The 24,660-nt window shown below is 42.3% G+C and overlaps 1 protein-coding gene across 1 annotated transcript in view; it reads right to left on the bottom strand.

Annotated features, from left to right (window-relative positions):
- The window catches only part of axdnd1 (axonemal dynein light chain domain containing 1), a 248,778-nt gene that overhangs the window by 67,931 nt on the left and 156,187 nt on the right, over positions 1-24,660 (bottom strand). Inside the window, exon 19 of the mRNA XM_078561454.1 lies at positions 8,044-8,137. Within this exon, the coding sequence (XP_078417580.1) occupies positions 8,044-8,137 (94 nt within the window). The remainder of the gene's footprint in view (positions 1-8,043; positions 8,138-24,660) is intronic.

Below are 24,660 nucleotides of genomic sequence, written 5' to 3'. Positions count from 1 at the left end.
ACAAGCTATTGCAGATCTGGTGATATGTAATGAGACAGGATTAATTAATTATTTCATAGTAAAGGATCCTTGAAGCAAGAGTGATCATAGCATGATAGAATTTTGCATTCAATTTGAAGGGTGTGAAACTTGGGTCTGAAACTAGTGCCTTAAACTTAATTAAAGGCAATTGCAAATGTGTGAAGACAGAGTTGAACGAAGTAGACTTGGAAAATAGGTTAAAAATTAAGATGATGGAGAAACTTTGGCAGATATTTATGGAGAAATTTCATAACTCTCAACAAAAATATATTCCACTGAGAAACAAAGACTCTATGAGAAGGATGCACCACCTGTGGCTAAGGACAGTAATGATGGTATCAAATATAAAGAAAAGGTGTGCAATGCTGCGGAGACTGGTGGTAGACCAGGAGATTGGGAAAATTTTAGAAACTAACAAAGAATAACTAAAAAAAAGTGGTAGGAGAGACTAGCTAGACTATGACAGCAAACTAGTAAAAAATATAAAAACAGACAGTAAGAGCTTACTCGGTTATATAAAAAGGAAGAGAGTAGCTTAAGTGAGCATTGGGCCCTTAGAGAATCAGATGGGTAATTAATAAAGGGAAACAAGGAAATGGCAGAGGCTTTGAACAAGTATTTTGTATTGGTCTTCATGGTAAATGGCACAAAAAGCACCTAAATAGTAGCAGTAAGCAATCAAGGGGCAAAAGAGAGGGGGGTATTTAAAACAGTCACTATCAGTAGAGAAAGGGTACTAGGAAAACTAATGGGAGAAAAGGCTGACAAATCCCCTGGACCTGAAGGCTTGCATTCTAGGGTGTTAAAAGAAATGGCTGCAGAGATAGTGGATGCATTAGTAGAAATCTTCCAAAATTCTCTAGATTCTGGAAAGTTCTCAGCAGATTGGAAAACCACAAATGTCACACCTTTATTCAAGAAAGGAAGGAGACAGGAAGTATGAAACCATAGACCAGTTAGCCTAACGTCTGTCATTGAGAAAATGTAGGAATCCATTATTAAGGAAGTAGATGTAGGACATTTAGAGAATCATAATAGAATCAGGCAAAGCCAACATAGTTTTGGGAAAGGGAAATCATGTTTTGACAAATTTTTTAGGGTTCTTTGAGTATATAACAAGCAGGTGGATAAGGGGAACTAGGATATGTAAGAGTCTGTTAGGATTTCCTAAACGTAATCGATAAGATACCACATAAAAGATTACCACGCAAATTAAGAGCTTGAGATGTTGGAAGTAATATATTAGCATGGACAGAGGATTAGCTAACTAACAAGAAACTGAGAGTCAAGATAAATGGGTCATTTCCAAGCTGGTAAACTGTAACTAGTAGGGTGCTAGAGTGATCCGTGGTGGGGCCTCAACTATTTGCTATCTATATTAATGATTTGGTTGAAGGGACCAAGTGTATTGTAGCCAAATTTCCTGATGATACAAAGATAGGCAGGGAAGTAAGTTGAGGAGGATACAAGGAATCTACAAAGGGATATAGGTAGGTTAAGTGAATAGACAAAATTTGGCAAATGGAGCACAATATGGGAAAATGTGGGATTTTTCACTTTGGTGGGAAGAATAGAAAAGCAGAATATCATTTGAATGGAGAGGGACTGCAGAATGCTGCAGTAAAGAGGGATCTGGGTGTCCTTGTACACGAATTACAAAAAGTTAGCACACAGATACAGCAAGTTATTAAGAAGGCAAATAAAATGTAAGCCTTTACTGCCAGGGTGGCGGGGTGATTGGAGTATAAATGTAGGGAAGTCTTGCTACAGCTGCATAGGGAATTCGTGTGACTGCACCTAGACCACTGCATTTCTGGGGCAACAACAAAGTGTGTGAGGTTCTGTCAGCATTTCTAGAGGGACTGTGCATCCTTAGAGAAAATTTGAAGGAGTCCATCTCTAGCATGAATATCATGATGTCTCAGACCTTTGCAGTGATGTCCAAGAATCCATGGAAAAAAAGTGGTCACTGCACAGTGTATCAGACACAGCTGGAAACTGAATGCATGCTTGCCCTCACCAGTGGCCTGCACATTCAATCTGTAATTTGGAATAAGAAGGAGAAAAGCCTAGCCTTGGCTGTTCACCGTCTCACTGAAGTGCAGCAAAGTGCTCTCCAGCTCTTGCCTAGCAGTGATATCTGGCTAGGTCATGAAAAAGCAGATGGAGAAAGGGCACAAGCAAGTGGGAGCTCTGCTCAAGGTGCTCCCACTTCTCACACCTTGTCCCCAATCCCCAGCCAAAGCCCTGCATGCTGCCTCCTGCCCTGCACAGGTGCAGTTGGGGCAGTCTTTGGTGGGGCGCTCACGGGCCCCAAAATCCAAAGGACATCCGCGATGGGCATCTTAGCTGTCATAAAAGGATAAGAGCAACCTGCCTCTTGCTCTACTGGAGCAACAGGGGTAGCACACTATAGAAGGAAAAGGAAAAGAAAGACTGTTTAGTTGCACAAAGGATTCACTGGGGTGATTATAATAATATCACTATTTTAATTGGAAATGTAAATGAATTTATCTCAAGCAATCATTGTGCAGTCATCTCCATTGTTGTCTTCTGCCCTTCAATGGACATTAGCCTTTAGGATATCAGTATGACCAGAGTAGAAGATCAGCAACAGGGTACAGATAAAATGGAGGGATTTTAAACTGTGGGAATAATTTGAGTTGCAGTGGTGTGGTAGTGAATTCAGCATTGATGTGCCATACGGCTCAGATGCAGGTTATCTCAACTAAATCTGAATGGGCTGTCATGGGCTTCTCTGGCAACTAGGTGAGTGACTACAAGCAACCTAGCCAAATCAGGTTCCAACTCATCCTGTTCCTCTTCTTCTTCCTCCTCCACATCAAAGGAGGATGCAGATAGGTCCTCACTTTTCTCTTCCTGGAGCCCCAGTCTTCTCTGCAGTATGACATTGCACAAGGCAGAGCAGCCAACTACCATTCTGGACTTCTTGCTGAAGGGTGCCTTCAAATCTGTTCATGCACCTGAATTACATTTTCAGTAACCCAATGACTTGCTCAATGAGCACTCTTGTGCCTCTGATTGTATCTTTCCTCTGTAGCAATGGTAGGGTTCCTCACAGGTGTCAACAGGCATGTCCCTATATGGTAGCTCCCGTCTCCAAGGAGCCTGCTGCTCACTCTCCTTGGAGACGTGACTGCTGCAGAATGAAGGAATCATGGCAGCTTCCAGGATGTCTTGCACAGACATGCATGAGCATTTTCCAATGGGTCACATCCCAGATGAACATTGACAGAATGGAATACCTTCCAATTAACATGGACTGCTGAATGATCTGAAGATGCCTTGATCACAAGGTCTATGACTTCCTGTACCTGCAGAAATCAGCCACTGCAACAAATCAAAGGGCCCTCTGGTTCTGACTGGCCTCATCAGTAGCAAAGTGGATGCAAGTAGCAGCCCTGGCAAACATGGCATCAGTCATCTGAGAAATGCATTTGTGCACAGTAGATTGTGAAATCCTGTAGATGCCATCAGCAGATCCCTGGTAGGAGCTGCAGGCAAAGAAATTCAGGGTTGTGGTGACCTTGACAGCCACTGGCGATGCATGCTCACCTGGTCCACTAGAAAGGCAGCCTTGTTCCAGCAGTCTGCAGATGGCAGCATTGACCTGCCATCAAACTCTGAGTCTCCTTAGGCACTGTTGTTCAGTCATGTTGACAAAGCTGATCCTATGCCTGTATACGCGGGGGAGAATTTTCTCCATCGGTGGGGCTTGGGTGGGAGCGGACACGTGCGTGCGCCCAGCCGATTGCCACCCATTATTGGCTGGGCGCTGCCATTTTATGTGGGCAGGCCAATTAAGGTCCGCCAAGCGTGACGCGCACCCAGAAGCGCTGAGCATTCCCTGTGCGGGCGAGGGGGAGGGAGTTGCCCAAGCCAGGGCCTATGCTCTTTTGCACGTGCGCGCAAAAGAGCACAGAAATCTCCCTGATTAGTTTAAGTTCAAAAAAATTTAATAAAGGAGAAAAAATTTTTTTAAGACTTCCCCTCATGTGAAACTGGTCACGTGAGCTGGGGCACGTCTATTAATTTTATTGGGCTCTTCGCCTGCCCACCAACCTTAAGTTTGGACGGGCAGCTCAGTTAATTGTTTCAATTGATAGTTAACTGGCCTTAATAGGCCTTTGACAGTTCAGCAGGCGCGCAGCCAACTTGGATGCACTCCCGCCGATCTGAAAATCTGAATGACACGCGGTGACGTTGGGACGCATGCCCAATATCACAATGCATCATTTTACACCTCGGCGAGCGGGCCCCGCCCCCGCGCCAAAGATTCTGCCCACTTTGTTTGGAGTGTCACCTCATCTGAGCTGGATCTCTGTGGTTTTTATGAAATGACGTGACTGAGGAGAAGGCAGCTGTTGTTGCTTTTGGTTTTTGCCCCTGCTGCAGTTCATCAGAGGTCCAAAGTATAGCTGCATTAGCTTCTCCCGTGTTGCAGTGAAGGCTGACAGCAGGAAAGTGCAGACCAAGGTGAGTAAAGTCTAAGATGACAGAAATGACTTTCCTTTCATCTAGGCAAGGAAGCAATTGGCTCTTTCAGTCTTTCAAGGCTTCCAGCCTGTCAATTTCACAGAGCAATCAATCAGCACTGTGCTCTTGCCTTGTTGAACCTGACAAGAATCACACAGCTTGGGAGACTGATGCACTGGCTGTTAAAGCCAGAATGCTGGGTTAAATTCAGAATTAATTGCCTCCTTACATATTCAAATGACAAACTCGACAACCCTTTGAAGGTTTCCTGCACACCCCAAAATGCAGCCAGTTAAAAGCAGAAGTGTGCAGAGTCATGACAGATCTCTATTATGTTGGCATTTTTGGGATTTTAACCAACCCCTTCCCATGCTGGACCCCACCCCACCGTCCCTCCCCCCTCAAACACACCCGGCCTTACAAGTTAAAATTCTGCTCTAAGCATCTAAAGCAGAGGAATCTGAGGATATAGGCACACAAATCACCAGAAGTCTCAATGAAAGTTAATAAGGCCTTATAACTAGCATATGAAACACTCGAAACTCGACTCTTTCCTTCTCCGCCGATGCTGCCAGACCTGCTGAGTTTTTCCAGGTAATTCTGTTTTTGTTATGAAACACTGGTTTCATTTCTAGAGGAACATAGTTGAAAAGCAATGAATCCATGTCAAACTTGAATAGAACCTTGGTTAGACCACACTTGGAGTATTGTGGACAGTTTTGGTTTCCATATTGTAAAAGAGATGTTGAAGTACTGAAGCTGAAAAAAATATTTACTAGAATGACACTACAACTGAGAAGTTATCCCAATCAGGAAAGATTGAACTGGCTGGGGCTTTTTTCCCTTGATATGATAGAGGTATTTAAAGGTAGAAGTAGAGATAGTTCCACTCATGGCGGAGACCAGAACTAGACCATAGCCATTAATAAATTCAAAAGGGAATTTAGGAGAAACAGTATCAAACTTAAAGAAAAAGCACATTATTGCGCAAAGATGGATGGCAGGTCAGAAGATTGGACAGAATATAAAGAACAGCAAAGAATGACAAAAAGATCAATAAAGAGGGGAAAATTAGAGTATGAGAGAAAGCTAGCTGGAAATATAAAGACGGACAGTAAGCGTTTCTATAGATATTTAAATAAGAAAAAGCTAACAAAGTGAGCGTTGGTCTTATAGAAAGTGAGTCTGGGGAAATAATAATGGAAAATAAGGAGATGGCAGGTGAATTAAACAAGTGTTTTGCATCGGTTTTCACTGTAGAGGATACGCGTTACATCCCAGAAATAACTGTAAATCAGGAAATGGAAGGGAAGGAGGGACTCAGGAAAATTACAATCACCAGAGAAGTGGTATTGGGCAAATTGTTGGAGCTGCGGCTGACAAATCCCCAGGTCCTGATGGACTTCGTCCTAAGGTCCTGAAAGAAGTGGCTAGTTGATGCGTTGGTTTTAACCTTCCAAAATTTGTAAGATTTGGGGAAGGTTCCATTAGATTGGAAAATAGCAAATGTAACTCCTTTATTCAAACACGGGGTGGGTGGGAGAAACAGAAAGCAGGAAACTATAGGCCTGTTAGCTTAACATCTGTCATAGGGAAAATGTTAGAAGCTATTATTAAAGATGTTATAACAAGGCACTTAGAAAAGTTTAAGACAATCAGGCAGAGTCAACATGGTTTTGTGAAAGGGAAATCATGTTTAACCAATTTATTGGAACTCTTTGTGGATAAAGGGGAACTGATGGATGTACTTTACTTAGATTTCCAGAAAGCATTTGATAAGGTGCCACATCAAAGGTTATTGCTGAAAATAAAACCGCATGGTGTAGGGGGTAACATATTGGCACGGATAGAAGATTGGCTAGCCGACAGGAAAGAAAGGGTAGCCAAAAATGGGTCTTTGTCCAATTAGCAGGATGCAACGAGTGGTGTGCCACAGGGATCAGTGCTGGGGCCTCAACTTTTTACAATTTATATAAATGACTTGGACGAAAGGACAGGTGGCAAGGTTGCTAGATTTGCTGATGAGACAAAGAAAGATAGGAAAGTAAATTATGAAGAGGACATAAGGAGGCTAAGTGACATAGATAGGTTAAGTGAGTGGGCAAAGACTTGGCAACGTGAACTAGTAATCCACAGACCCAGGCTAATGTTCTGGGGACACAAGTTCAAATCCCGCCACGGCAGCTGGTGGAATTTAAAAGGTCTGCACTGAGTGCTGCTGGGTTTGATGAGTAAGGGAGTTTTGAGTTAATTTCGCTCTAAAAAAAGTCTAGTTTTGAGGACGTAAGGAGGCTACATAGGGAAATAGATAGGTTAATTGAGTGGGCAAAAATCTGACAAATGGAATATAATGTGGGCAAATGTGAAATTGTTCATTTTGGCAGGAAGAATAAAAAAGCTTATTATCTAAATAGTGAGAGATTGCAGAGCTCTGAGATTCAGAGGGATCTGGGTGTCCTAATAAATGGATCACAAAAGGCTAGTATGCAGGTACAGCAAGTAATTAGGAAAGCTAATAGAATGTTATCATTTATTGTGAGGGGAAATGATTACAAAAGTAGGGTGCTTATGCTTCAGTTGTACAGGGCAGTGTTGAGACCACATCTGGAGTATTGTGTACAATACTGGTCTCCTTATTTAAAGAAAGATGTAAATGCATTAGAAGTAGTTCAGAGAAGGTTTACTAGACTAATACCAGGAATGGGTGAGTTGTCTTATGAGAAAAGGTTGGACTGGTTAGACTTGTACCCGCTACAGTTTGGAATTTAGAAGAGTAAGAGGTGACTTGATTGAAACCTTTAAGATCCTGACGGGTCTTTGCAGGGTGGATATGGAGAGGATGTTTCCTCTTGTGGGAGAGTCTAGAACAAGGAGTCACTGTTTAAAAATAAGGGGTCTCTTATTTAATACTGAGATGAGGAGATTTTTTTTTCTTTTGGGGGTAGAGAGTCTTTGGAACTCTCTTCCTCAAAAAGCAGTGGAAGCAGGATCTTTAAATATTTTTTAAGGCAGAGCTAGATAGATTCTTGATTAACAAGGGGTGAAAGGTTATCGGGGGTAGGTGGGAGGTTACAATCAGATCAGTCATGATCTTATTGAATAGCAGAGCAGGATTGAAGGGCTGGATGGCCTACTCCTGCTCCTATTTCTTATGTTCGTAAATAACTTGAGAATAGCTAGAATGCTGAATTTGTCTTCACCATGAATAGTTGAGGCGATTAGCATAGATGCATTTAAGGGGAAGCTAGATAGTCAAGAGGATGAAAGGAATAGATGAATGTACTGATGAAGGGTGGGAGGAAGCTCATTTGGAACTTCAACAACAATTTGGCCAAATGGTCTTTCTTTGTGCTGTAAATGCTATGCATATAAACTTAACACTGAAACCAGTTTATTGCTCCTGGTCATACCCCTTTCCCTGCAACAGACTCTTCAACCCTACGACGACACTGTAGCCAATGTCCTCAACCATAAGGTGCATCTGCAGCGGATCTTTCTTAACTGAATATATTCCCCGTGGCTTACCTGCTGCGTGAGCTTGGTGTCCATGTGGGTTATCATCTTAAATAGTGCCATCAACCAGTCCTGCATCTTCCGAATCACGTCTCCAAGTTGCAGACTAGATTAAGAAAATAAAGAAACAAAAAAGTTCCAGCTAAGTTCTCTTTATGCTTCATAGTGGAAAATTATCATTTTAATTTGGTACTGTTTTATCACTAGAAACCAATATTTTCTCCCAATTTTTGTCAGAAATGGGTGTTAGACGTGCCCAATTTAACTTATTCCTTCCATAGTACAGTATATTATACACAGGAATTCTTGTGAAAACAGTGAACCTTGGCCTAAAGTACACAGGCACCAGGATCACCATCATCATCATTGAGTGGCAATAAGGCAAGAGAGATCTGGTTTGATCTGTTAGCATCAAGACTCCAGTAGCAATAGACTTGGAGGGAGGTGTAGATGACAATCAAGGAAGATGGAAGGGAGAGATCAATGGCAATGAAAGGAAGAGGAAAGGGTGGAAATGAATGGCAAACAAGGGGGGTGGGGAGGACAAAAGAATGTCAGCTTCAATTGAGGGGACAGACAGAAGGATGTCAAAATAATAAAGGAGATAGGCTAGAACCTAAAAGTGGTGTAGAGAAAATAGTGCACTTTGATTGCAGTAGAACTGGACAAACTAATGCTAATTGCTGGAAATTAAATGGGAGACCTATTGCAGTATCAGAATGTTTAAGGAATCTTCAGAAAAGGCTATACCCAAAAAGGATGAAAGCAAAATACTGCGGATGCTGGAAATCTGAAACAAAAACAGAAAACGCTGCAAAGACTCAGCAGGTCTAACGGCATCTGTGGAGCGAAAGACAGAGTTAATGTTTTGAGCCCATATGGCTCTTCTTCAGAGCTAACAGTTTAACCCAGAGCTAAAACTTTTAACACGATAAAGGAAATGGGTTTTAAAACCATAGCAGTGGTACAGGTGAAACGTGTTCCCTCAGCACCTACAAGCAAAGAGGACATGGCTCACGATAGTCAAGCAAATTCTTCCCTGATTACTGCTAAAGGGAGTCAGGCTATTGGAGGTTTTGGATGTTTTGTCTCAAAGGGAGAAGCGTCTCCGTACTCTTCCAATAAAATAAGTAAACAAATTAAAATTTTGAAAGATACTGGGGCAGATCAGTCATTGATGGTGGCTGCTGATGTGATTTGTGTTCCAGATAGTTTGATGAAGGAAATAGGAGAAATTCATTGAATTTATAAACCTGTTTCTTTGTGTAAAGTAAATTTGTGAAGTGACTTAGTAAACAGGATTGTTACTGTGACAATTGCTCCTCGTTCACCTATTGAAGGTGTAGATTTTATTCTGGGTAATGATTTGGCTAGTGAAGACAATAACATGGCAACAACTGTATTGCAGCAGGCATTTGACCATGCTGATCTTACCAAACTCCAAAAAACTACTGTTGCCAAATACGAGAACCTTATTGCCAGTAACGAACAATTGAAGGAAAACCTGATCAGTGTGAAGAACCAACTTTCATGCACGACAGATTAGTTTGCTAATGAAAAATGAGAATTGATGAGAACAATTGAGCATCAGTCATGGGAAGTAGAACACTTGACTGATGACATGAAATGTCTAAATGATAAACTTGTAGAATGAAAATCAACAAAGGTAGATCTTCAGCTAAAACTTAGAGAATTCTGCTGCCTGAAGTCCATCATGAAATATTATGAAAAAAAACACCTTGAACAGGAAAAGGAATTGCTGGTGGATCAGAACAGTTGGTTGATGCAGAATTAAAAACCAAAACTGGTGAACTGTTAGAACTTCGTCATGAAAAGAGCAGTGAGATTCTTGAAACTCCCATACGATTGCAGAACCAGAAGAATGAGATGTATGGTATGCAAGAGCAGATCCAAAATTTAAAAGCAGATAAGGAAAATTTTAAGAAACAGATTGAGGATCTAATGAGTGTATTGAAAAAGTCTAAAGAGCATCAGTAACCACGGAAGAAAGATTATGAAATGAACGGAATGCCCATGTGAAGTTGTTAACCTTGTTTAAGGGTTCCGCAAATGACTGAAACAAAGACAGCTTAAATCACCAGAGTAGTTGCTGAGCTGAATGAAAAGGTTAACAAGCTTGGGAAAGAATTGGAAAAGAGAGTAAACAAACACTTGGATAAAATTGTGAAAGAAGCAGAAATAAAAGTTCAATTTTTGAAATGTCAATGGGGAGAATATGAATGTGTACAGAAGACTGTGGAACATCTCACGGATAAACTAGAAAATGATTTGAGTAAAGAGAGGAAAAGTCCCTCGGTGCAAGTTCATTCATCTGGTGTTGATCAAAACAATGAAAATGGAAAATCTGTTATTGAAGAAGTGAGTGAGGAAGATAATTTTGAAGTTTGTTGCCAATCAGACTTACACAGTGTCCAGCGCAAATATAAAGGACCAATTGAAGGCATGCTTCCATTAACAGAGGAGTAAGAAAAATCACACATTCTTCTGTATTAAAGATAAGAAACCTAGGCAAAAGTAATTTGTATCACATAAATATGGATGCGTATTGATGCATATCAATCATTTCTGAAGAGGCGAAGGCCACCAGAGAATTGGTTTTCAGTCACACCAGCAAGATTGAAAACCCTGGTACAAAATAGAAATACAAGCTGGTCAAAATATTACAAAAGAAAACTTATCTTCACTACCTTTGGTTGACCATGAAAAGATTGCAGCCATAAACTGTATAATTGTTGGTGTTCCACTCAGAGTTCAAAGAAAGGGTTTAGAAGAAAAGGCAGACTCTGAGATATGATAGTTATATGATGTTTAAATTCTGCTAATCAAACTTATTACATGTATTGATTTATGTTTTGGTTAAACTTTGTGGTTTTAAAATGCAAAATCTGTAGTTGTAAAACAAAATGAAAAGTTTATCTGTGTGGTATGTATTAAGCTATATGTTAGAAGTTTGTGATGTTAAGTGCCTCTTGTAAAGAAAGTGTTAAACCATTGTAAAGAAATCTTCACTGTAGTGAAGTTTTCTTTCTACCAGGGGAAGAGGTGTTAAGAAACGCAAATACCTAGCTTAATTTTAAATCGGCAGTCATAGGTTGGGATCTCCAGTTCCCAGTGAGCCTCGGGCCTTCTGCGCATGTGCCAACTGGGAACTGCCTGCACATGCGCAGTTCGTTTGTTTTTGTGTCTTCAGGCCGGACCAGCCCAGTGCATCGGCACAGGAGACAAAAAGCCCTGAAGATCAGAGGAGGCAGCCGAAGGTTGGTGACTCCTTACTATGGGCTTTTTAGAGCAGTGGTGTTCTGCTTGGCATGGCCAAGGATCTGAAATTGTGCTTGGAAGGTGAGGCTAGTGTACTCGGAGGTCCAGGGGAAAGGAATCTCAGAAGGTGTGATTGAAACCATGGAGGTGGATCCTTGTTGAAGCCATCTGAGTGGGAGCGACATTTGGAGAAAATTCCAAGGCGAGTTCTTCAAATGTGGAGCTTGGAAACCTTTGTGAGAAAGACAAAAGTTTCTGTGAGACCGGTTGGCTCACAATGTGACAAACGAGAAATCTATAGAATCTATTTTGGTCACATCTGTCATTTACCTTAGAGTATGATGTGTCTGACCATAGTTTGCCTATCATTTAATATGTATTTACCCTGAATATTGGAGTATAAGATAGGTATTATAAATTGTTTTATCTTTCTGAATTTTTATGTGTCTAAAGATATTGCTGAGGTAAAGGAATAATGTGATTTGAATAATTTTCTTGTGTTAATATTGAGATCTTTCCGACCTTCTTGTCTGGTGTAATATAGTTCACTTTCCGTGTTTATAACTGTTTCATTCTTTGTGTTAAAAGTTCATCAATAGACTCCTGTGAATTTGTTCAGTAACTTTCTGCCATGGTTTCTAAAAAATAAAGTTAGGATCTATCAAGCCAGGTTTCACTCTGAGATCTGACTTGTCCAGTATTAACATCAGCTGGGATCGTAACAATGAGTTGGAGAACATTTTGTTGGAGATGAATGTGTAGGCGAGGGTATCATTCATCCTACTTAAGGAGGCATTCACAGCGTGCAAAGCTTGAATGCGCTTGTCTGATTCCCCATGCAGTTGGCCACTCTTTTCATGGATGAAGACATCATCACAAAATGCCACTTATGCTTAAGAAGGGCTACTCAAATTTCTCTGCAGGCATGCACAGTGTGACAGGATGAGTGCAGCTCCAACAACACTCAAGAAGCATGATACCAGTCAGGACAAAGCAGTCTGCTTGATTGGCACCCCATACACAAATATTTGCTCCCTCCACCACTGACGCACAGTGGCAGCAGTGTATACTATCTACAAGAAACACTGCAGGAACTCACCAAAGCTCCTTAGACAGCACCTTTCAAACCCACAACTACTACCACCTAGAAGGACAAGGGCAGCAGACACATGGGAACGTCACCACGTCTAAGTTCCCCTACAAGCCACTCACCATCCTGACTTTGAAATATATCGCCGTTCCTTCACAGTTGCTGGGCCAAAATCCTGGAATTCCCTCCCTAACAGCGTGTGTACACCTACACCATAGTGGCGATAGTGGTTCAAGAAGGCAGCTCACCACCATCTCAAGGGCAATTAAGGATGGGCAATAAATGCTGGTCTAGCCAGTGATATACACATCCTGTGAAAGAATAAAAAAACGTATCATGCACATAACTTGCTGCTGCTCCAAGAGTATTTGATTCATCAACAGCCCCCAAGATACAGCATACACTTCTAGCTGAGCAAAGCTTTGAGCATCCTATGCCCTCAACACAGACTCTGCATGGCTGTTCCTGACTCCACCACCTGCACTCGCTCATTTTATGATACGAGGGTCATCAGGTGAAAACCCTCCTATCTAGCTTACCGGTCCCACCAAAGTGCAGGTTTCTGAGTTGATGCACGGTATGCATGAGTTCTGTGACTGTGGACACTCAGAGGGAGTACATTCCTCTGAGGAGTTGTGCATGTCCTCCTGGTCTACCTGGTACTGGAGCTTGAAGCTCCGAAAGAGATGAATGACATGAATTAGAAACTGTCAGGGTGAGAATGTTTTAAGTGATCATTATATACCTGATCATATTTCATTTGCTGCTGGAATCAAGTCAACACAAATGAGTGTTGTCTGTCATGTGGCTGTCTGATATAAGAACGCAAGAAATAGGAACAGACGTAGGCCATTCAGCCCCTTGAGCCTGTTCCACCATTCAATTAGGTCATGGCTGATCTGATTGTGGCCTTAAGTCCACTTTCCTGCCTGCCCACCATAACTCTTGACTTCATTGTAGAATAAAAATCTGTCGAGCTCAGCCTTGAGTATATTCAATTACCCAGCCTCGTTGGGATAGAGAATTCCAAAGATTAACAACCCCTGAGAGAAAAAATTCTTCCTCATTTCTGTCTTGAATGGGAGACCCTTATTCTGAAACTGTATCACCCACTTCTAGAGACTCCCACAAGAGGAAACATCCTCTCTGCATCTACCCTGTCTAGCCCCCTCAGAATCTTATATGTTTCAATACGATCAACGCTCATTACTTGAAACTCCAATGAGTACAGGCCAGGCCTACTCAACTTCTCCTCATAAGACAACTCTTTCATTCCAGGAATCAACCTAGTGAATCCTCTTTGAATAGCTTTCGATACAAGTATATCCCTCCTTAAATAAGGCGAACAAAACCGTATGCAGTAATCTAGATGTTATCTCACCAGTGCCCTGTACAGTTGTAGCAAGACTTTCCTGTTTTTATACTACATCCCACTTGCATAAAGATGAACATTCCATTTGCCTTCCAATAATTATGACTTGCTAAACCTGCATGCTAACTTACGAGGGAACCCAGATCCATCTGCACTGCAGCATTCTATGGTCTCTTTCCATTTAAATAGCAATATGCTTTTCTAATGTTCCTATCAAAGTGGATTGTAGTAGAAGGATCCGGTACATTAAGGGTTAACCTGGGACTGAGTACAGCACCACCCACTAGTGATGAAAGAAGGCACATAACCTAGAGATCAGGGTAGTGTGTAGCAAGGCAGTAACATGTAAGGACATGCCCTGGAGTCCTCTCCATACCCGTACCCTACACAATAAATATGTACATAGTTCAGTATTGTTAATAAAGACTTCTTGGTAACCTCTACAAGACTGCTTAATGGTGTCTAAGAAGTACACACCATTTGTAGCGACAACCCAAAAATACATGGTAATAGCAGGGAATCAAAATCCACATCTTCAGTAAAAAGACTGAAGAAATCTGGAAAAGGACACCAATAATGAATTTCTGCTCTGAAACAACCTCACTTAAGAAGCAAGAAGCTGAGAAAACTCACCTGACGAGCTCCAGAGACACAGGATCCTGACAGCAGAAAAAAAGGCAGAAGTTAAGCTCAAGCTAGAGTCTCCATCGAATCCCTGTGGAAACAGTTTCAACAAAGCAGAGCTAGCAGCCTGCATGATGAGATCAAATCTTTGTAAAGTTCCAGAAAAACAGCACTGTGAATCTTTTTTTTTCCAAAATCACTCAGGCAGAAAAAAAATGCAGTTGCGCGTTTGTCGCTAGCCCGATCTCCGACTCAGTGTCTTCTCCACGTGGCCCCCAAGTCCAGGGTGCAACGAGAACAAAAGAAAAAAGAAAAGGAAAGAACCATCGAACACAAAGAAACCCTTGTTTAACTCAAAGCCCGAATGCCTTGCAAATTTTCGGCCACCCGGCCAGTGAGACTTCTGCCCTCCCAACCCGGACCCGATCCACAGCAAGCCAATGCCATTCTACTGCCCACAGTCGTGGCCCAACCTGCTGCAATTTTGCAGCTTCTTCCTCCTCCCAGCCTGTCGCCGTCATTTTAAATGATGCATCAAAAGTTCAAAGCATGGAAAAATCTTCTCCTAGGGAATACCGGCGGTACCATTTTGAAATCCTCTGTTCTCTTAAAAAGGCAATGACCTGCAGACGCTCTAAGAAGGGCAAAGACCTTTAAAGCTGTAACTGCAGGAAATATACTTCCAGACACATTTCAGCTAAGGCAAGGGTGAAACCAGGACCAAGATTGAGAGTCCTGGACAATAAAATTTCTAGATTACTGGAGAGCATCAGGTCTCAGTGAGAAGTCAGAACAAGTCCAGGTTTGCACCCTTTGTAATCCTTTGGTGAATTTGTTGGCAATGTTATCCTCATACAGTCCATTGATGAGTCCTCAATTACCTTCAATAAAATATTAACAGCCTTTCACAGATATTTTAATCCTCAGGCCATGGCTTGTACAGAGCTTCAAAAGAGATACAGACGACACCCAGCAAACCAGCGAAAAGCCAGAGAGACACACCACTAGCCAGAAACCCAGCCAATTTATCTCTATGGAAAGCTGCAGATAGCAACCTCAACACGAACACAGGTACTCACAGACACAGAGCTCGAGCACAGAAGAGCTGAACATGAAAATAAACAATTGAAAGAGCAGCTACTTGTCCTTCAAGAATAGATTCATGCACAGTCCATTACCCTTCAGCAACATGATGAAATACAGAACACCTTGAGCAGCAGAATGGCAGGACAGCAAAACAAGCGCGATGAGGCTCTGCTAAATTACAAGACTCAAGACAAAGTACTTGAGCTTCGCAATGATAAGGAAAACCTTGCATGCTACAAGGATCCCTCAAGTCCAAGTTTGTTCCTCTGGAACATTATGAAGTGAGACAAATGAATTTACTGCCACTATGAATAAACTGATGACCCAGTTATCACAGAAGACTCAGGAATGTTCACTATTCCAGGAAGAAGCCGGGAGGTACAAGAATGAGACTGCAGCACTGAAGGAAACAGTTGCCCATCTGGAAAACCGATCACCTTGGAAAAACATTATATTCCCAAAGAGGTTTACGAAGAGATAAAGGTCAAGAATGGGGAATGGCAAGCAAAGGTTAAAATTCTCATTAAAGAGCATGAGCTCTTGCAAAACCAATGGGCAAAAGAGCAATCACAGAATGTGACCTTGAAAGATCACATAGATGAACTATACTCTGCCAAGGAAGAACCGATCACCGAAGAGAACACGTCATGGGGCAGAATCCGCCCTCAGTCATAATCTGCCAGAAACTTAACCTCCTGATGGCCTAACTACAAAGCAGCAACCCAATGTTGACTTTGTTTATAACCTCTCTTCCCTGTTCACCGAGCAGGTCTGTTCATCCCCTTTTCAGGTCCTCGAACCAAACCAAGGGCCAGACCAACCCACAGCACAGGAGGTTACCACAGCACCCCCAGTGGAGGTGATGTCAGAGCCAGACTGACTTCCAGAAGAGCCTCTGCCTCCACCAGCAACCACGGTACAGTTGGTAGAGACGGCGACCTGCACACAGCCCCAGAAACGACCAGCCAGTGTGATAAAACCAGAGTCCACTGGAACAGGTAGCAGCCCACCGCAAACACAACTCAACAAAGGTGAACCATTTACACTCTCCTTCCTTCCACAGGACTGTTCCCCCCCCAGCCCCAGAAGGCTTCCAAATGCTGAAAAAGGCGAAAAAAGGGACACAACTGACAGCCAGACAGATACCACTTTTGTCCACCTACAAAGAAACAACTACAATTCACGGTACCAAACCACCGCCACAGCAACCAAATCAACCAGGCATGTTGCAACATGCGCCAATGGAGAAAGCGCATGAAGCCATGCCTGCATCCTATCACCAAGATCAACAGCCCCTAGATCCTAGCACTCTCCTGACCGGATGGCAATTGAGACTTGGCAATGGTACAAGACCTCAAGACTACCTCAAACCCTGGGGAAACGGTAAATGAACACTGTTAATGCATGCTGTTAATGTAATAATGTTAATAATGAAGTAGTTTAGAGTTAGAATAGTTGCGACGCAGAAGTACAAAAGCCTTATAACAACACAAGACTTGAATCAAACTGTAAGTAACTATTATCAGTCTATATCCAGGAGATAAAGACTTGGGGGAAGGTGTATTAGAAGGATTTTGTACATTGAGGGTTAACCTAGGACTGAGTATTGCACTGCCCACCAGTGATCTAGAGGTCGGGGCATTATAGAGTTAGGATGTTAAAACATGTTAAAATATTACTCCATCTGCCAAATGTTGCCCACTCATAATTATCTATTGCAGACTTTTAGTGTCCTCCTCACAACTTGCTTTCCTATTTTATTGTACCGTCAGCACATTTGGCTACTTTACTCTCTTGTTCCTTCATTCAAGTTATTCATTTAGATTGTAAATAGTTGAGGCCCCAGCACTAATCTGTGTGGCACCCCACTAGTTACAGTTTGCCAATCTGAAAATGACCCATTTTGCTGACTCTCTGTTCCTGTTAGTTAGTCAATCCTCTATCCATGCTAGTATATTACCCCCAACATCATGAGCTCGTATCTTGTGTAATAACATTTTAGGTGGCACCTTATCGAATTCCTCTTGGAAATCCAAATTCACTACACCTCCTGGTTCCCCTTTATCCACCTTGCTCATTACATTTTCAAAAACTCTAATAAATTTGTCAAAACCATGTTGACTCTGCTTGATTGCATTAAGATTTTTTAAATGTCCTGCTACTACTTAATAATGGATTCCAGCATTTTCTCAATGACAGATGTTAGGCTAACTGGCCTATAGTTTCCTACTTTCTGTCTTCCTCCTTTCTTGAATAGAGATGTTACATTTGTGGTTTTCCAATCCGTTAGAATCCTTCCAGAATCAAGGGAGTTTTGGAAGATTACAACCAATGTATCCATTATCTCTGCAGCCATTTTTTTTAAGACCCTAGAAGGTAGGCTATCAGGTCCCATTAGCTTATTGAGTACTTTTTCTCTAGTGATAGTGATTGTTTTAAATTCCTCCCTCCCTTTAGTCCCTTGATTTTCTGCTATTATTGGGATGTTTTTAACATCTTCTACCATTAATACAGACATGAAATACTTGCTTAAAAGCACTGTCATTTCCTTGTTTCACATTATTAATTCTCCCGTTTCATCCTCTCTAAGGAACCAACATTTACTTTAGCTACTCCCTTCCTTTTTATATACTTGTAGAAGCTCTTATTGACTATTTTTATGTTTCTTGATTGTGAAAGGCTAGCACCACTTAAAGGTAGCCTGCATCTCTTAAAGGGGAGTTGCTTTGTGGCTGGAGCAAGTGGTGGAAGTCATTGTGAAACTTATCACGTGGAAAAATATTCAATATTAGCACAACATGCTCCAAGATTTCAGATGCTATACTGGAGGCCTTGAGCAGGAGATGGAAAGGAGAAGCATTGCATGTACATGGACCAGGAGACTCTGCGGACAAACTCTCAGAAGGCAATAGGAACAGATAGTCCTGACTGTTCCACCCATGAGTAAAGCCCTGCAAGCAATGCCATAAGAAGTTCAATGACATTGCACAGGTGCTTAAGGTCAGCAAATGCATCTGCAAATGCCATATCGCACCAACTACACCACTTGCCTCAGCAATTGTTCAATGCACCACACCCGTATCGCTCACCTACCAACAATCTGTATCAACCAGGACTCTTATCTAACATTTGCAGCTGCACCTCACCCTCACACACTTAGTACTGCTGGAAGCCTCGCACCCAAATCTCACAGCTTGAGCGCACTGTCATCTATGACAACCACATCACCCAAACAGATTGCTCCACAATCACTGACACACTTCCCTCTCTTTTGCAGGACAACGTAGCTCATAACGGGTGGCAACAAGAGCTAACCTGTAGGGGACAGGCGGGGCTACATGTCCTATCTTAGGGAGGAGATGTCACTCGCCATCATCGGAACAGCCATTGCTGAGACTGTGGCCAGTGCTGGAGCCGAAACGATAGAAGATAATGATATGCTCATGCCTAGTCCTCCTTTTTATATCTCACAATCTCTTCTGATTTTTGATGTAAGTATGCAACTTTTGCTTTCCCCCCACTCCACCACCCCACCACAGCCCTACCTTAGTGCTTTTCTCCTTCCAGAGATCTAAAACTGCCACCTCTTAAGGCAGTGATAGAAGGGTAACAGGCAACAAGTTATTGATAATGAAGAAACACCATCATTTAATTTCACACTTGCAAGCATGAACTCAGATACTGACACTGCAAAGAATTTTGAGGAGAACAGAGAGGTGCTAAGTACACTCGGTGGAACACTGGCATGAGTCGTTTGCAGCCAGGGTAAAGGGTAAGGGTTGCACAGGTGCCAGATTGCCAGAGGACGAGGCGATACATGATTTCTATTGTAGAGGACCAAGTACTTTGATGGCTTGAAAAGGTTAATGAGTATGCACAATGAAATGCTTGATGCCCACAGAATGCCTGTGATCAAAGCATGGAGGAGTCCAACATCAATATGGCTTTGTGCAGAGCTTGGAGCTCATCCTTATCAGCATGGAAGTGGTAGCCAACTCCAGCACATCTGTGGACCCAACCATGATGTAGTGTCCGATTACTGGTCAACTCAGCCTTCATTGTAGGACAAGCACAATATCTAGGTGCTGCAGTGGAAGCTCAGACTTCTGCCATGCAAGGCCAGTTTGTTGCCACACAAGTTTAGACTACTGCCATCCTGGCACTGGCAGATACCAGTATTCAAAGCAGTTTGCAAGGGCTCATATCGGTCCAACAATCTGTCTCCCAACAGATAGGAAGGATTGCTGAGGCACTGTCCTGGGGAAATGACAATGGCTCCATTGAGAATGACCTGCTGTCCTCTCCTCTCTCAGCAATCATTCTCCCACCAATGCCATTGCTGTTGCCTATTAGCCAGACAGTCCATCTCAAGAATGCATACTTCACAATGGAGTAAGGGAAGCCTAGTGGAAACATAGCAATATTGGTAGGCTACAGTAGTAGTACAAGCATAATTAAAATGGCAAGAAAACTTCCCCAACGGAAGATCTATAGCTACACAAGATGATCAGAAATGACAGAAAATTACATCAAGTCATCTACCAAAAAATTAATTCAGATAACATCGACACTTACCAAAGGAGTAGTTCCACCCTGAGACATTGAATTGCTGTACAGCTTCATAACCATTCCAAAATATCCATTAGCAGCATTAAATAAAAACAACAAACCTCTCAGAAAATCTTAATTAAGTTCTGATTCTAAGCAAAAGATTAATATTAAATTTTAGTTTTTGTCTGTAAAGTAAGTCTCTGTTAAAAGAACCAAAGTATAATAATAAGACAGACTAGCTTTATGTTATGAAAAGTAATGGTTAGTAAACCTAATTAAAAGACATTTCCGTAATTACCGCAGTTGATAAATTTTGAAAGAGTATACATTTGAAAATTTATCATCTTTTCAGGAACAAGAGACTGGTACAGAAATAATAATTTAAATTAAAATTATTACAGGCACAGGACAAACAAAAATGATTCTGTTCACTCAACCCTTGAAAGCTAAAGAGTTAAACATTCAATAAGACCTGGTAATGAGTGCGGGGACCATGATGTGCTATCACCATGTGTCTGGTCAAGATGATGCAGACAGCACGTAAACCTCTTGCTGCCTGCTCATTTAAATGATTGGGCTTGCAGCCAATGTTGAATGTACTTATAACAGGCTGCACGCTTAGCAGGGTGCCCAAGTGCCTCTGTCACAAGAACACAAATCGCAGTTCGCCTGCACTTCCTAAAGGCAGCCTGCACCTCTCAAAGGGAGGTGTATTCAGGCTGCAGCTGCTGGTGGAACTTTCACCAAAAGTGTTTCAGAGGAAGAATAAGACTATCAGTGGAGCAGCAGGCTGCAGAAAGGACTGGCAGGATCTCTAATGCATGTTTGTGGCCTAAGTGCAGGATATGGAAAGGAGAAGAGAAGTCAGTGTTTTGCAGGAGGCCCTCCAAAGATAATCCAAGAAGGGAATTGGAGCAGGTAGCAACAGAGGTCAATTGAAGGAGTATGGTCCAAAAGAACTGACTGCAGTGCCACAGAAAGTTCGAAGACTTTACATAGGCAGTCAACGCCAGTGAAGACATCTTCAAATGCTATCCCCAACCCATTGCACCAGCAACCTCGCAAACTGCTCAATGCACAGCACACCCATCCCTCATTAATCAGGACTCATGACTAACATTCAAATGCTCCACCTCACCCATTTTAACTATTCCAAAAATTCGAAAAGCTTCCAGCACACACATGGCACACAAGCACCAGTGCCTTTAAAAACATGTCAGGCCACAAAGAATTGAGGAGCAAGCAAGGAGTGTGCAAAGGAATATAGATATGTTAAGTGAGTGTGCAAAAAAATTAGCAGGTAGAATATATTGTGGGAAAATTTGAGGTTGTCCACTTCGGTAGGAAGAATAGAAAAGCAGAATATTATTTAAAGGAGACAAATTGCAGAATGCTGCGGTACAGAGGGATCTTTGTTCATGAATCCCAAAAAGTCAGCATGCAGGTACAGCAAATAATTAGGAAGGCAAATGGAATGTTGGCCCTTATTGCAAGGGTATGGATTATAAAAGTAGGGAAGTCTCGCTACAGCTGTACAAGGTATTGGTGAGACCACAGCTAGAATACTGTGCTCAGTTTTGGTCTTCTTACTTAAGGAGAGATATACTTGCTTTGGAAGCAGTTTCAAAGAAGGTTCACCAGGCTGATTCCTGTGATGAAGGGGCTGTGTTATGAGGAAAGGTTGATCAGATTGGGCCTAACTTATTGGAGTTGAGAAGAATGAGATTTGATCTTTTAAAGCATATAAGATTCTGTGGGGGCCTCACAGGGTAGATGCGGAGAGGATGTTTTCTCTCATGAGGGAATCTAGAAGTAGGGGGGGGGGGAAATAAATGGTCTCCCATTTGAGGTGGAGATGAAGAGGAATTTCTTCTCTCAAAGGGCTGTTAGTCTTTGGAATTCCCTTGCACAGAGAGCAGTGGAGGCTGGGTCATTGAATATATTCAACACTGAGTTTGACAGATTTTGGGTCCACAAGAGAGCCAAGGAGGAAAGTGGAATTAAGGCCACAATCAGATTAGCCATGATCTTATTAATAAATGGCCTAGTCCTGCTCCTATTCCTATTTTATGAATTCTTTGGTGAGTAACTCACCTCCTGATTCCCCAAGGCCTGTCCATCGTCGAAAGGTACAAGTCAGGAGGGTGATGGAATACTATCCGCTTGCCTGGATGACTGCAGCTCCAGTGACATTCAAGACATTTGACACCATCCAAGACAAAGGAGCTCATTTGATTGGCCCCATCCACCACCTTAAACATCCCCTCCCTCCACCACCGGTGCACAGTGGTAGCAGTGTTACCAATGTACAAGATTCATGGCAGAATTTGCCAAGCCTCCTTTGACAGCACCTTCCAAATCCATGACCTGTACCACCTGGAAGGACAACGGCAGGAGACACATGAGAACATCAACGCCTGCAAGTTCCCCTGCAAGCCACACACCATCCCGAATTGGAACCATATCACCTTTCCTTCCCTGTTGCTGGGTCAAACTCCTGGAACTCCCTTCCTAACAGGATATACCTACACCAGAAGGGCTGCAGAGGTTCATAGATGGCTCACCACCACCTTCTCAAACACAATTTCTCAAACGCAACCAACGCTGGCCTTGCCAGCGACATACCGTGAAAGAATTACAAAAAGAAAGGAATTAAATTATTTTTACTATGGCTCCCATGATAGCATAAAACTGTTCATTATAAAACTGAGGCACAGAAGTCAATTGGCATTGGCTTAGCAGATTGCAGTCTGGGTTGGGCGATTTCTATTGATTGTTGGGATTCTCTTGAACTTCACCCAAATGGACATCTTCATATGCAAGTCAAGACAGTTGGTGTTGGGAAGATATTTGAGTCTAGAGTTATCAGAGCCCTGATTGATAATCTGACATCCATACATTTTGACACTTTCATTGGATTACAATCAGAAACTGTTATTTTCTACTACTACTCTGGGGAATTGAGATCTGTATAATAAATGGTTAAGAGATTAGATATGCTAACGTATGATGTAGATGATGATGTATCACTGACATCGGTCAGTTATGTGTTAGGCTCTCGAGAAACATCATGGAACATCATGCCCAGGAGCAACATATCTAATCTGTAACCTGTTAAAAAGTAATATTAATAAGTGTTAAGCAAGTGCCAGAGTATGACCACAATCTGTCCAGTAACCAAGTATCACACCTAGAGTCCATAGACAAGAAGGACGACCTCAGAACAAAGTGGCAGCTGGAGGCATCAATGTAAAAAATACATCAGTATTATCAAAGGAAGAACAGAGTGAAGAAAAGCTCAATAGCAACTCGTACTTGCAAATCAACGGAAGGAGCAGGCACACTGGAGAGAGGTAGCGGCGACCATACCTGCTGAGCAGTACCTGTTCCCTACCCCACCCATTTGACTGTCTTAAGGGCCTGCAGAGAGGCCAGAGTGGGAATTATGGAAATGGTATGAAAATTCTCTGACGTTCTGCAGAGCAAAGATGACTTACTTTACATCAAGTGGTGAGGCAAGCCGAGCTTAGAGTTCAACCAGGCTGTAATTTGGCACAATTCCAAAGAATCATATGACTCTATTGACTGGGTAGGCCCACAGGCAACAGCCCCACCCATAAGAAAGCCCGCCAAACCAGGTGAAAGGGTGGGAAACTCCACACCGGCAGTCATTTTGTGATGCTTGAGTAGTGGTGTGGAAAACCAACATAGACACCAGGACTGCCCAGCAGGGAGTGCGGAATGCTTCCAGTGCGGCGAAACTGGACATTTCAAGCATTTCTGAAAATCCAACAACTTTAATTGAGGTAGAAGGCAAGAAAATATTTATGGAACACACTCCATTCAAGAAGTTGGAAATCAAGGTAAAGACGAAATGACAGAGTTCTTAGGGGAAATTATTAGTCTTAACTCCAGACTCAAGTTAAAGACTTCAATACCACCTTTAAAATTGATACTGGAGCTGCTGTCAACCTACATCATATGGTCTCGACTGGTTTCACCAATACCTTTTCATCCATCAGACTTTCCAATCAAAGGCAGAATTATTGCTCCTCTTCGAAAGGGGGTGACAGATCATTGATTCTCTCTATGTTGCTCCCAATCAACAGACATCCTTGAGTGGCGATGTTGGCACGCTTCTAGAAATCCTAGAAAAACCAGATGATACCCAGTATTTGAACAAAACACTTGTTCATTGAACAATCTACAACTTTTTATTTAGAACCAGTGAATCTTCAACCTACACCAGCTGTGGAAGGTGGAAGTTTGTTCAATCAGCAGCAAGTTCCTTTCTTTCACAAAGACACTGTCCACTGGACCCCAGGCGGAGATTGAAGTTATGAATCTCGTAGTTTTTCATGACGTTAGGCCAGAAGTGGAGGTCAGTAGGCACTGCAGCAGATGGTGACAATCCGCATGATGACCTGCTGGACCTGAATTGGCTCTTTCCAGAAGAAAGTGATGTAACCATTGCAGGACTAAGTGATTTGTTGGAGGATGAGGTCCTAAAGGTTGATTCATCTTCCCAATCGATAGACACACCTTATGAAGCCTCTGTTGTCTTTCTTCAGGATTCAGCTGTTTCTGGCGGCTGAGAGCATTTAGGTCTTTGTTTCAATGAACCTAC

The sequence above is a fragment of the Cetorhinus maximus genome, chromosome 17, assembly GCF_964194155.1.
Source record: "Cetorhinus maximus chromosome 17, sCetMax3.hap1.1, whole genome shotgun sequence".
In the NCBI taxonomy this organism is placed as follows: Eukaryota; Metazoa; Chordata; class Chondrichthyes; order Lamniformes; family Cetorhinidae; genus Cetorhinus; species Cetorhinus maximus.
The sequence above is the reverse complement of the archived record's forward strand: the minus strand, read 5'-3'. Positions and strand labels throughout refer to the sequence as shown.